General features: G+C 36.6%; 1 protein-coding gene and 1 long non-coding RNA gene across 2 annotated transcripts; one reads left to right on the top strand and one right to left on the bottom strand.

The window, feature by feature from the left end:
- Positions 1 to 824: 824 nt before the first annotated feature.
- Positions 825 to 10,973, bottom strand: slc13a2 (solute carrier family 13 member 2). The gene is made up of 12 exons (XM_063011022.1): positions 10,845 to 10,973; positions 9,957 to 10,085; positions 8,378 to 8,514; positions 8,048 to 8,274; positions 6,794 to 6,980; positions 6,409 to 6,531; positions 6,118 to 6,324; positions 5,730 to 5,857; positions 5,462 to 5,601; positions 5,062 to 5,223; positions 4,707 to 4,844; positions 825 to 2,388 (listed from the first exon to the last, which is right to left on the bottom strand). Exons 1-12 carry the CDS (start codon positions 10,971 to 10,973, stop codon positions 2,257 to 2,259), a joined length of 1,839 nt encoding a protein of 612 aa, XP_062867092.1. The 3' UTR covers positions 825 to 2,256.
- LOC134330077 (uncharacterized) lies at positions 3,861 to 5,339 on the top strand. Its single transcript, XR_010014971.1, has 4 exons — positions 3,861 to 3,991; positions 4,261 to 4,399; positions 4,725 to 4,873; positions 5,034 to 5,339. It is a non-coding gene; the product is annotated as an uncharacterized LOC134330077 (long non-coding RNA).
- Positions 10,974 to 14,529: the final 3,556 nt, after the last annotated feature.

The raw sequence follows: 14,529 nt of genomic DNA, 5'->3' as shown, positions 1-14,529 counted from the left end.
TACATACATACATGGGACAGTGGTAGTCTAGTGGGTAGAGCTTTGACCTGTCAATTGTAGGACTGTCGGTTCGAATCCAGGCTCTGCTATGCAGCCACTGTTGGGCCCTTGAGCATGGCCATTAACCCTGTCTGCTCCAGGAGTGCCATACAATGGCTGACCCTGCGCTCTGACCCCAGCTTCCAAACAATTTCAGGGGTTTTAGCCACACCCAATAGGTATAAATTTAATATTATAATGTGCCTCCAAATTTGGAGAAGCTTCTGTTTGAGCTAAACTGTTCCCCTGTTCGCACAGCAAGGCCCATAAACACATGGTTTGACAAGCTTGGTTTGACTTCTCAGCTAACATCAGAGCATCCGCAGCTCAAGAACAAATGTTCTTTTAAATCAGTGGCCCACATTTCCACTGAGAAATGCCTTTGTAGACTGCATTAGCTACAGGGAAGGTCAGGACAAATCCAGATTAATACCCATGGTTTAGTAACAGTAAATCTCTGGCTAAGGGGGCCCCTGTGGCTTTCAGCTTTTGGGCCACTAGCTCATGCTCAAACCCCAGAGACTCGGAATCAGGACTTGTTACAGAATCCTTTAAACAAACAAACTGCACCGAGACTCGAGAGGCTTGTGATTATCAAGTTTCAATGAGAAGACAGAGCAAGAGCTACGCCACAACACACAATGGTAAAGAGTAGCAGTAATTTACCCTGTCCAGTTCTGACTGCAAAAATTGCAGACACACTAATAAGGAGACACTAAGACTTTGGATAGATCTCTATGATACATCCAATAATAATAGCTAAACAGATTTTAAAACACAAATCATTGAACAACAAACAGTATTTTATTTACAGGCTGTTGGATTTCACTAGAATGATATTTGGTCGTAGTAAATAACACTGTAGTGCTAAATGTATTTGCATTGGACCAGCTCTGTATTTTGCACAGATATAAACTTCCAACTGGCACACAAAATAAGTCATTTGTTTATATAAATAGAATTTTTGTCTAATCTATTAGCAAATAATCTAAAATTTGTTAATAGGTTAATTGTTTTTACACATGTGCACACAGACACTTCATTTCCACACAATAACCATTTGCATTTTTTATAATTTATCAAATCCAATCACATTTTGTGGCACCTTTTACTAAGATTTGTGTTATACTAACATTATATACATACAGTACATGGGACAGTGGTAGCCTAGTGGGTAGAGCTTTAGGGTAAAATCCAGGCTCTGCTATGCAGCCACTGTAGGTCCCTTGAGCAAAGCCCTTAACCCTGTCTGCCCCAGGGGTGGCATACAATGGCTGACTTTGCGCTCTGACCCCAGCTTCCAAACAAGCTGCTATATGTGGGAAAAACATTCACTGTACTGTACATGTGTATATGTGTATAAAATATAATAAATTAAAGTAAAAAAGCATTCTGTTCTATTATAGTATCATTTTGGGGAAAAGAACGAGGAATCACACTTCTCCATTAAGCTCATCATAACACTTTAATTGGTTACCTACTTTAAATAACTACTTGGTAAGTTCTGTCTATCCACATAGACTTTTTGTTTACAGTTTGCATGGAATTTGCTGCAGAATTTGGGGCAAATCTATAGTTTTCCTAGCAGGTGAAACCAGACTATTCACAAGCAAATGCCTGCCGTTATAGCAGCATAAATGTGTTATGTGATTACAATCCACATCCATTAACTGGACCTTCATAATCCATAAATGAATACAAAAAACATGACTACTTATTTATACAGCTCTTGTCTTACAGTTTGTTTTTGCATACACATAAATGCATAGACCATGAACTTTTAAACATAAAAACAGAAGTAAAAAAGGATAAATCTATACAAAACAGACATGCACAAATGGCAATGCAAAATGGTGACTTGGTTAACTTGTTTACTCTACAAAATTCACTGCCAAAGACCAAGAGCAGGCTGGGCTTCAAAAAAAGCTTTTTTGTAAGTCAAATATTTAATGTAAACATTTGATAATCACTTTTAGAAAGTAAAATAACCTGCAGTGATTAAATTGGCTAAAAAACAGAATGAATACATAAACGTGAATGGTAAGGGTCTAGAGATTTTTCTAGTTTTGGTTGGACCTGTGGACTAGCTGCTGAGAGCCTCTACACATAGTCAATTAAACCCCATTTGAGATGCATTTGCTTCCCTTTGACTCTTCACTTTCTGCTTTCTGCCTCCTCATCGCTGCCTTACTAAATCAAGCTCTCTGGAAAGCTCTCTCATACCGTTCCATTTGTAAAGTTGGCCCATACGGGGAAAGTGTGAAGTTCAAATAAAGCTGCTCCCCACGTGTTTATTCCTAAGTTGATGCACAGGATGCCGATGATGTTGAGCATGGCACCAGCCTTTGCCTTTAAAAAAAACATTAAAAAATGTATATAAACGTCATTTGTAATAATGCAATTGTGCACCAGTCTAAAACTGTCATTCATTTTTGTTTTAGTTCTTTAGTATTTTTATATTACAAATTCCCGTACACATAAATTTACTATTACCTCTTGTAATATATATATATTTTTTGCTTTAATGGCTAATACAAAAAAGATAAAATAAGTTTATTGGTGATCACTACAGGTTACATTAGTTGTATATCAAGTCAAATATTTCATGTGTTTTTACATTTTTTTAAAATATTTGTTCTGTATGCAGCCATGTGAGATCAATAGTGTAAAGGCCTCAAATAATTCTTGGGCAGCAAAGGTGCAAAAAGGTCACCAAGCATTCAGAGTGTGATAATGCAGCATTCTATATGATGTAATGTATCATTTTAAAGTGGAGAAGGAGTATGATTGGGTGACATAGGTAATCTCATGAGACCAAGATTTTTTTAGCCAAGCTTGGTTCCAAAGAGTATTAAGTTTAGTGAATGCACAATCTGTCTTTGCTTTTTATGAAGAAATGGGATTATTAATATTGTAAACAGGTTTAAATCAACCAAAATATTTGTTGGTTCCAGGTGTATATAAAGATAGAATAATCTATGCTGGTAACTTTAATATTTTTTTTTGTATAAAGAAAAAACATTTTATCCAATTATTAGGTGCCAGTGCTTATACCACCAGGGAGAGGGCTTGAAAATAAATTGCAAAAATAATTTCAACCATATATATATATATATATATGGTTATCAAATACCTGTATATGTAGCACATATTTAAAAATAAATATAGATTTGTTATTTAAAGAAATAAAATTAATATGTTCTCTGATACATCCTAGTAAAGAATATGTTCAGTCTGAGGAAACACTGGACAGGGGAAGGAATACACTCCAGCAGCAGTCCATTACAGGACACTTCACTGGCTCTTTCACACATATGGTTGGAGATAGAGTTCATTAACTGCTACACTGCCATGTCATGCGGGTTCAACTAATTTACAATTTTTTATTATTATTTTATATTATTAAACTGAACCTTAAAATGAATTAGTATGGTGTTTTTCAGGCCTTGTAGTTGCCATTAATAGTCACATCAATTCCCTTGTTAGCCAAGATTGGCTAACATTGGCTGTACTGCACTATTAGGTAGGGTGGCCAGACGTCCGGTTTTAGGCCGGACAGTCCGGCTTTTCAGCTGCCAGTCCTCCATTCACGCAACGCTAGGACGGACACTTAAAAATCCTCCTTTTGGAGTAAACTGGTTTCATTTTTGATTAATATTATCTGTCATTGGCTCAGGTACATGTCAGAACAAATGCTTTGTATTTCATTGGTTTAACAGCCTCCTTTCACTGCTTACAGTGCTACCACTGGCCAATCGCAGAAGGTCCGCCCTCTAAATGCTAGTCTGTGATTGGGTGGTTGAATTTCGCCCGCCCTCTCTGTTCTGTAAACACCTCTACCTGAGTCAATCACTCAGTTCTCATGCTCAGGAACGCTGTGAAAATGCCAAAAAGTAAACTTTTGGAGGCAGCGAGGAATGGACTTAAATATGAAAAGTAGACACAACATTTAGTGAGTAAAACAATAATTTGTCATAGAATTCTTGCTTAAATTGGTCAAAAACTCTGTTATATGGGTTCTGGATTAATTCTGTGTGTTGCAGTATCATGTCCCCCTGTTCCTAATATGAGGTCCGTCTTTTGGGTGTAATGTCCGGCTTTTTGGGGTGTAATGTCCTCCTTTTTGTTAGTATGAATCTGGCGACCCTACTATTAGGTGAATTAAAGTCAACTCTGTGGATAATGTTCTACTTCAGTCACAGAACTTATGTTTTACACCAGATTCAGTCATATTCTGTGGAAAGATGCTGATGCAAAATGTTAAAATGGAATGAAGGACATGCAACTCGACTGCTTTACTGAAAGATGGCGCAAGACATTTGTACAATACGAAACTGTTGCAGTGACATCTGCTGGTCAGGTAAGTGAATAAAATTCCAAGTTAAAATCACATGACTACAAAAGATCCTTTGTCAAGCACTGAACCCTATTTCATCCACTCTGTGGTTGTGTAATTTTACAAATCACTTTATTTAATCAGCTTTAAAAAATGCACACAAATCAGATAAGTGTAACTATTGTAATAATTCTAATTATATTGATATTTTAATGAAAGGCTAAATTAGTTTAACAGCTTTCAGAAACATAGTTGTTTCATTATAATTATGTTGAGTACCTTTGATAAAGTTGATAAAAAAAATTTTTAAATGGTGTAAATGGGTCTTTACCATGTCAACCACTTTAAGGGTGCCGTAGGAGAATGCAATGGCGTTGGGAGGAGTTGCTACAGGAAGCATGAAGGCCATTGAAGCAGAAATAGTGCAGGGCAGCATGACATACAGTGGATGGAGCTTTATAGCTGTAGCCTGAATACAGACAATACACAAAGGGCCAGGTAATACTTGTCCATGTCTCTTAAAGATATTTTTCCAATTTAGTAATTACCAATTTCCATCTGCCAGTGTTGACTAATGGCATTGCAGCAGAACATTTATATTGTAAATTTACATAATATATAATTTAATTTGTATTATTTATAATTTGTTTATATATAGTTTTGAATCTGGATTCATAGAATCTTACCATGGAAGCAAGGATAGGAAGAAAGAGTGTGGTTGTGGCTGTGTTGCTGGAGCATTCAGTGAACGTTCCCACCAGTAGACAGAGCAGCAGTGAAATGGCAAAGGGTGGAATGCTTTTTAGTGGGGCCAAACTCTCACCCAACCACAGCGACAGCCCAGAAACCTTTGCAACAACAATAACATTACTATGTCATTAATATGCTTTTATATACCTAAAAGTACTTTTTAAAATGTGTTAAAAATGACATGGACCACTGATGCCACTTGACCATGTTTAATAAACGCAGTTTGTGAGTAGACTTACTGGCTGATGCACCAAAATCAACACTCGTTTTAACATCATCCCCTTCTTTCCAATGTGGGGAAATCATCACAACGTGTAGTGTAATATGTAAGTTTACCTCACTGCCACTCGCTAAGGCAAATCCACCACCCAGGAGTAGGACGATGTTCCAGGGCATTCGGTCATGCACCACCTTCCACTCTAGCAGAGCTGGAGGAGCCTTGCTTTTGCTCTGTGTAGACCTTGTTGTGTTCTCTTCTGCATGTGGCACAAACCAGCATTTCAATTCATTTTTAGATGATCTTGCACACTTCGTGTACAAGGTGTAAACTTAAATACATTCAGTTAGTCATTAATTTTTATCAATCAGGGTAAAAAGTGCTGACCTTGTTCGGTTCCTTGATGCCCAATCCCATAATCTTCGTAACTAGTGCTTGAGCTCCATGGCAGTTTTGAAGGGATGATGAAGAACAGAGTTGATACAAGAATGGCTACAGTGCCATCCGTAACAAACCTGCAACACGTTCATCCACATGATTACAATTTCTTAATTAGGAATGAATGTATTATTTATTCATTTTACCAACTATTCTAATCAGATTTACAGTGGCTCTAAACCCAGGTCCCCAGAACCCTTTATCTTTGTGACACTCACAACCTACACCCCTGGGTTCAAGCATCAAGCATTGAAATGAAAAAGCAGCTCTCTTAAAAAAAAAAACCCCAGATAAAATGTCAAATGTGTCCAATGTCAAAACATAATGTTGCACTTACTGTCCATTCTCGTTTAAAGTGGCTGCCCAGCCTGGCATAAAACCTGGCTCTCTGCTGAACCACAACACCACCAGTGATACAAAGATAAAAAGCACTGCTCCTTCAGCAAATTTCATACTGCCAAGCTTCTTATATTCATCCTTCATCACCTTGTAAGCCTCATGTTCACCTTCTTTGTTTAGGCCACAGCCAAACGACTCCTTAAAACTATAAAGAAACAAATTTCAGTCATCAGAAAAAGAAATATAAAAACACTAAATTCATCAATTAAGCATTCACAACGGGACTCACTTCCAGCCCAGATACATGCACTGCAGCCACAGCCAGGCGAGGAGAAGCATCAGTACCATGTTGGGGAAGGCAAAGCCGAACCATGTGACAAAGTTGATCACATCAGGGTTTCTTGGGAAGATGCTACACAAACATGAATATGGTTAGAAAGGAATTCAACATAGACTGGCAAATATTTCAAAAAACTGTTGCAAAAAGGTCTTAAAAAGTGATCTTTGATGTTCAAGTTAGAATAATATTAGTTGTATTATTAAGACCAGAGCATCAGGTAATTCAACAAGTTTTAAAAACTTGTTTCTTTTAACTGTTTTATACATTTTGATAAGAGATGCTGAGGCATAATAACGGGTGTTGATGAAAAAGATGAAATGATGAAAGGCCTTACTCGTCCATTTGGCCCTTGAGGATGAGGTTTGGCGTGGTGCCTGTAAGGGTGGCAGTGCCACCAATGCTGGCAGAATAACACACGCTCAAGCTCATCCCTTTATTCAGCCATAGATACTTCTGCTCTAGAACCTTTTTCTTGTATTCGGCAACTCGATCTGTGTGGCACTCTGGATCTGAGATCTCAGCTGTTAGGATCCAAAACAAAAAAAAGTAAGAGAATTAAAATGGTTGTAATTAAAACTGCCATGACCAATGATGTTTCTGCAATACCCATAGAACATGAAAGACTTTGTTCATTATGCAGTGTGGGAAAGATGCAACAGTCCAGTTTGCAATTTCATAATGACTGTGTCAATATATTTTCTGTAGTAATTTAATGTATTTATTTTTAATAATAAGGGCTTGAAATGAACACATGCCAAATGTAACAAATGTTAAGTTTGGGACTGGCCATTTTTAAGATTTTTTGATGGGTAACCTTAAAAAATGTGCATATTACACAGTACAGATACAATATGTTCCAAACTACACATAACACAAATCACATATCCAAGAAACGTGTATGAATATTTCAATTGCTAGGGTTGTTAAACTGGGATGTTTTAAGTGTTATAGATTATATTTCTTATACTGCAGACATTAAAAGTGAACTAACTGGCAAAGCAGTCAAATACACTTGCTGTCTAGTTTCTGAGTTTGTATTTCCGGGGCTACCGGCCAGGGCAGACTTTGAACAGACACACTTGGTCAGATTTGTAGTTTTTTAAATGCCTATTTAGCAGGATTAATTATGTACATAGTGTCTTACATTTGTAACGGTTACAAGTTATAATATTGCATTTGCACTTTGTGAATTTAAAGTACCAATCAGACAGGACAAAAATCCTGAACATATGTCAGTTAAGTAATCTTAGCACAAGATATCTGTTGGAAAATATAACCTGGAGTTATTTAATACAATTTCTTTCATAACTGATACAAAACCATAATCCAGATAACAGAAACACACAGTATGTAGAAACAAAATCAATTACAACTGATTCAGGTGGAACTGAAATTGCAGTTCTCCATCCTCTCAAGTAAAACAAGCTTGTCTAAAAAAAATGTATTGTCTTCTGAATTCCAATTGGAGCTATCCACAGCAACTAGTTCCAGCAAGTTTAGTCATGTGTGCATATCCTCAAAGAAAACTATGGACACACAATATTAAAAACAGAAATTGCACTTGTAAAATATGTGCTAATTGATTTACTTTGTTCTTTGGTATAGCCCGGGGGAAGTTTGGTGGTGGTGATCTCAGCCAGCTCAAAAGCCTGGTTGTCTCTGCCCTCCATTAGTTCTTTCTCGTCTCTTTCAGCTTCTGCTTTACTGAGCTGTTCCAGTACAGCCTGAACTATAGGCAGCATCATGGCTGTGGTTGCTGTGTTACTGATCCACATTGAGAGAAATGCTGTAACGATCATAAATCCCAGCATTAACCTAAAGGAAAACAGAGAAAGGCATAAAATTAATGAGGCGAGCTAACATATACTTATTTAGATTTTGTACTGTATACATTATAGGTTGTTCAGACTGGTCTTACAGAGCAGGTCGGACCCCCATTATGAGCAGGACCCTCAGGGCAATACGTTTGTGTAAGTTCCAGTGTTCCACCGCGATGGCCACCAGCAAACCACCAATAAACAGCATATTGGAGTCCTTCAGGTAAAGCACACACACCTAAAACAGACAGAGAGCTGACGTGTGTTTTGTGCTACAGACATTTTATGTTAATGTTGGATTTTTGTTATGTCTGCTTGACACTTTGATTTACATTTACTTTAATAACAGTATTAAGGTCTCGTCCAGGGCAGCTTACTCAAGTGCTTTGCTCTTAGTAAACATTTTTTCGCTCTATAAATAGGCTGGAGTTTAAAAGAAAATGTAGAAACAACTGTGGTGGGAATTAGTTTGAAGAAAAAATTGAAAAAAAAAAAGTGTCAAGGTTTTTTAAATGGCATGTAAGATCATTAGTTAAATTAGTGCTCACTTAAATATTTAGTTTAAAGGTAGGTCTTTAACATGATTTAAAGACATGCGTTCAGATAGTCTGAGGAATTTTATTTCACAACCTAAAGAAAAGGCTTAGAATCTTGTCTTTTAACCATTAACCATTTACTCACTGTCCTTGTCCACTGTCCACTGTCCACTGACCTTTTCTTGCACAAGTTTTACGGAACAAACATGCCAATTACAGAAACTTGTTGGTGCTTAATTCCTAAGCAACGAAATCTTGTCCAAATAACTGACAACCTTATTTTATTTAAATCTTCATGTATTTGACAGGACACCACACAATAGCCAGCCAATAATGTTATCTTAACACACATTGGGACATGTCTCATGGATTCTTACTTTTTAATAGCAATCCTGATCTCTCTAGAGCTCCAGTGAAACACACCTGTTCAGCTCATAATTAATAAGTCCTTCCTAAGTGCATGAAAAGTCAAATCAGTCACACAAGAAATCTTTACAAAAAAGGCTTGTGATAACCACCTTATCCACGGATGTTCCTGCATTGCTTCAAATGTTATCAGGTGGATCTTATTATGACCCTGATAGAATAAGTTAATGAAATAATAACTTACTTCCCTTTCAATTACACACTTGATAGTGCAAAAAAGAAATAAAAAAAAACACTCAAGCAGCATCAATTAAACCAACCTATCATGCTAAGATGCAGATAACACTTTTAGGACTGAGATGCAGATAAAGATATGCTTTCAGCAAAGGTAATGTCAGTTCATATCAAGGTTAGTTCTATTTTAATTTTCTTGGCACTTTGTACCTGATAAATCAGTACAGGAACATTGTGTGAGACTTTCATTGCTATTACAGTGAAGTACTAACTGATTGCACTCTATGTAGAAAAAGTTTATGAGCTATAAAATCTCACCGTATAAAACGGGAGGATGGAAAAGTACTGACAAATTTCCTGAGCATATGCCAGAAAATTATGAACTTTTCTCTTGTCTTCACTAGAAGCCTGAGTCATTGTACAATTACTATTATGACTATTTTAGAGGCATTTTATATTCTCCATTCAAATCTCCTGAAAAACGCTATTTTATTTGAGTTAATACTAACAATGAACAAGAGGGTAGACATTCATCACAAGTTACCTTTCCGGACTCCATGATGCCCAGCATGGGAAAAAGAATGACTGGTAACAAAGCAGTGATAGCCAAGGGCATACACTCTGTGCACCAGTATAGTGCCATTAGTATGATGACAAAGCCACATTTTGCCTCCTGCAACAAAGAATACAATCCGTTATTATTATTTTTCTTTAATCTAATTTTAAGCTTCTTATTAGTGTTTTGTTGCTGTAGAGACCCTGCTGAGACTATAACCTTAATTATGGCTTAATCTTATGTCTTAATTTGGCCATAAGAGCTCAAACAACAGTCACAATTATTAACATTTACTTACTAGCCCAGTACCCAAACCACTGAGCTACCACTGCCTCACTATGAACATATAGCAGCTAGAAATAATAAGCTATATTTTTTGGTAATATCCTAATAATTCATATTTTGTTCAGCAAACATTCCTTTAAAATGATCAAATAATACTTAATTGGTATTTCAGAATTCATATTTGTAAATAACAAGAATTTATTAAACAAATATTCTGTTTCTTGAAGAGATTATCTACCAAATCATTTATTCATAAATTTATATATTAAATTTCAGATTAATTATATTAATCACAGACCACAACTCTTGCTGTACTACAGCTTTAAAAATCTTTCCTTTTGCTTTTTCCCCAGCAAATTAATTTCTACATACATTTCTGCACTAAACTGATTTATCTAGTTAAAAACACTGTCTTCACACTTCTGAAAATTGTCAATTTGTTGCTGATTGGCGTTATATTACATGTCTATATACTAGAACATAATATTTCAAAATATTGGATTAAATATTAGAAATGTAATAGATTATCTAGTTTTCTTTCTAGGTAGAGAGTGATCAATAAAGAAACAAGGCATGCAGAATACGTCTTACCGCAGTAGGGATGAGCAATGGCAGTGGAAGTATGAGTAAAGGGGTGATTAAGATGATCAAGTAGTTACGATAGCTCCATAGAAACCAACCCGTTTTCTTCAGGCATCTTATAAATGGGGTGCAGTCCATGGTCAAATTCATTTTGTATGATAGATAGAAGACCTGTATTATGTAGGATGAAAGAGAAATGTTAAAGACAGAACATTATGCATTTTGTGTTTATAAGTCTGATCACATGGTGTAAATTAAACATTAACTTTAAAGTGAAGGGGAGGGAACTGGGGAAAACTATGTAGTAAAATGCAAGACAGCCATACAGTACAACGAAAGAGCAATAAGGAAAATATAATTACATAAGTGGTGCAGGACATAAAATAGGATTGTTGCCAAACATTTTGACTTATGCTACACTTTCTAGTTTAATTTGCTACGTTTTCTAGTCTAATTTACATATTGTACTTTGCACCTCATACATACCTTTTTTTTGTAAGTATGAGGTACAAAGTACAGTATATAAAAATACATATATACATTGCACGACACCAAAGTTAACTACTTTTATAACAGCCAATAACATAAACACTAAGTATTTTGTTTTATTTGTGAGAAATGAAATGATTGGCTATTTAAGTTAATGTTAAAGAATGTGCACTTGTAAATCAGTGAGATTTATCTCTGCATTTCTTGTAATATTATATGTGCTCAGTAGCAATGCTAAACAAGTGAACATAAAATGAAGGCTTGTGAACGATGTTGTTTAAAGACTGTATGACTGAAGGATATGTTCATTTATTTATTGAAGTAATGGGTAATATGAATGCCTGTTGGCTCTGTTGTAAATGAGACAGTTGTAAATGGTCTAGAGATTGTGTTCATTCTATTAGTATCTGATTGCAGTAGAATGTCTTCAGCAGCCTGTCTTGGTTTATAATATCCTTATCTGTTCTGTTCAACCGTGCTTATCAGCACTGGTCTTCAAAGTGTACTGCATCATTGCTGCTGTCAGTGGCCCATGAGTATGCAGTACAGTGGGACTTTTTGCTGTATTGCTCATTATCAGCACATTAATGAGTATGGAATTGGCCGTTTAAACTAAGGAAAACACTAATATGTTTGTTGCACAAGGATTTTCAAACACTGTTGTAAATCTTTTGAGTAAGGTAGCTGAAAGCATCAAGAGTCCTGGAAAAACTTTCAGACACAACACACTGGGTTCATTCCAACTTAAACCTAAATATGTTTAATAATTTCTCTGGTAAACATTATTTGTGTATACAAATCCTACATTGTGTCCCGAAGAAATAACTAAGATAAGACCCATGCATGTCTCAGCCTGCATCTCAACATGTCTGGCAGAAATCTCATTTTGGGTCAGCTTATCATCTGAAACTGTACATTCCTGAAGATCTGTGTCCATGCCAGGACCTAGTCATTTCTCTAAATGACTCCCAGGGTAAACCATCTGATAATATACAAAATCCCTGTGTCCTGGATAGCCAGCTATCCTTTTCTGCTCATGTACCATATGACAAGAGCCTCCTTACAGCATTTCTCTTCATGGAAGCCATCCAGATTCTTGTCCAGTCACTTGTAATCTCAAGGTTGGACTACCATAAATCCCTCCTGGCAGGTGCTCTTGTTTCCATTATCAAACTGCAACTGATGCTTCCTGGTTTTCAACACAAACACTGTCACATTACCCCAGCACTGAGCTTTCTTTACTGGCATTCTGTAGCTGCCACATTCACTTTAAACCAAAAATGCCTGCCTACAAAGCCAAACATGGACAAGCAAGTCTTCATTATAGAACTCATAAAACTCATTCTGTACCATGCACCTTTCAAGCCACAAGTCTAGCTTGTCTTGATCCACCACTCAGAGTTACAGACAGACAGACAGAAAGGCTTTTCTCCACACTAGTACCCAGGTGGTGGAATGAACTTCTCCTGGCTATTTGAATAGCTGAGTCTCTCACCATCTTCAAAAGACGACTAAAGACCCACCCCTTTCCTAAGCACTAAAATAGAAACCTGCACTAATCTTCTATACTTAGAAAAAACATTCTACCTATACTATTGTTCTAACAGGGTTGCAGCAGATTTGTGTTCTTAGATAATTGTAATAGAGTAAGGAATTGTTTACTGAGAAAGTCACTATAGATCAGAGCGTGTGCTGAATGCCGAAAACGTAAATGTTGGATTCCTGCAACAGACATTCTGGACCCCATTCTCACTAGAGAATTTCCTAGAAGCCATACTGACTACACATGTCTGGTTTTTACACAGACATGATTGACTGTGTCTAAGGAGGGTGGCAAAAACAGCCTAGCTAGTAAATACACCTGTCACTGCACTCTCAGTGCTGGTTTCAAGCCTGAATAAAAATGAGGGTTGCGCCTGGAAAAGAATCCAGCATAAAAACTGAGCCAAGTCTGGTATGCAGAGAAAATATGCTTTGGTGACCCCAAAATCTGGAAGCAGCCAAAAGAAAAATCCCAGTTTTAAATTAAATGCCTGTAGACAGTTTACAATACATTACTGTCTGAGTTTTTTGCTTTTTTACTGTAATGCTATTAAATATAACTTTTGCTTAATATTTTTTATTTTAGAGTCTATCAGAAGCAACTGTTGAAAAATAGGCTCTTGTTGCCTGTTAAATAGACCAATGTTTCATTTAGTTGAACTTATTATGTGGACACATCTTGGAGTTTTTTTTTTCAATATTGTTGTTGGATGAGATGGCCTGGCTCACAACTGACATTTCAGTTCATCCCAAAAGTATTAAATGGGATTAGGGTCAAGGCTTTTCAGGGCAACTGAAATTTCGCCACACCGGGAGCACAGTAATGATGAACAGAAAAGGGCCTTCTACAAATTGTATTTTTAAAAACTTTTTTTTTTACTGTTTATTTTATTTAATTGGCTGTATACACCTGTTAGCAATGAGTGACCAAAACACCTGAAATCAATAACAGGAATGGGTCTCGGTCTGGACTTAAGTTGGAGAGTATGTGTGTATGTTTTTATGTGTATGTGTATATTTTTAGAAAAGTGTAAAACTTGTTTTGTTTGGTCAGCACTGAAAGCCTTCCATGGTTCAAGGTCCCATAAGTAGTGTGAGCTACTGCAAGCAATGTGCAATCTCCTGGTTAAGTATATATTACAGCACAGGGTAGTTCAGAACAATATATTATAACAATATATATATATATATATATATATATATATATATACAGTATATATACTGTATATACATATATATACAGGGGTTGGACAAAATAACTGAAACACCTGTCATTTTAGTGTGGGAGGTTTCATGGCTAAATTGGACCAGTCTGGTGGCCAATCTTCATTAATTGCACATTGCACCAGTAAGAGCAGAGTGTGAAGGTTCAATTAGCAGGGTAAGAGCACAGTTTTGCTCAAAATATTGCAATGCACACAACATTATGGGTGACATACCAGAGTTCAAAAGAGGACAAATTGTTGGTGCACGTCTTGCTGGCGCATCTGTGACCGAGACAGCAAGTCTTTGTGATGTATCAAGAGCCACGGTATCCAGGGTAATGTCAGCATACCACCAAGAAGGACAAACCACATCCAACAGGATTAACTGTGGACGCAAGAGGAAGCTGTCTGAAAGGGATGTTCGGGTGCTAACCCGGATTGTATCCAAAAAACATAAA

Source organism: Trichomycterus rosablanca, chromosome 16, assembly GCF_030014385.1.
Source record: "Trichomycterus rosablanca isolate fTriRos1 chromosome 16, fTriRos1.hap1, whole genome shotgun sequence".
Taxonomy (NCBI): Eukaryota; Metazoa; Chordata; class Actinopteri; order Siluriformes; family Trichomycteridae; genus Trichomycterus; species Trichomycterus rosablanca.
Note: the sequence above shows the minus strand (reverse complement) of the source record. Positions and strands in the feature narration are given on the sequence as shown.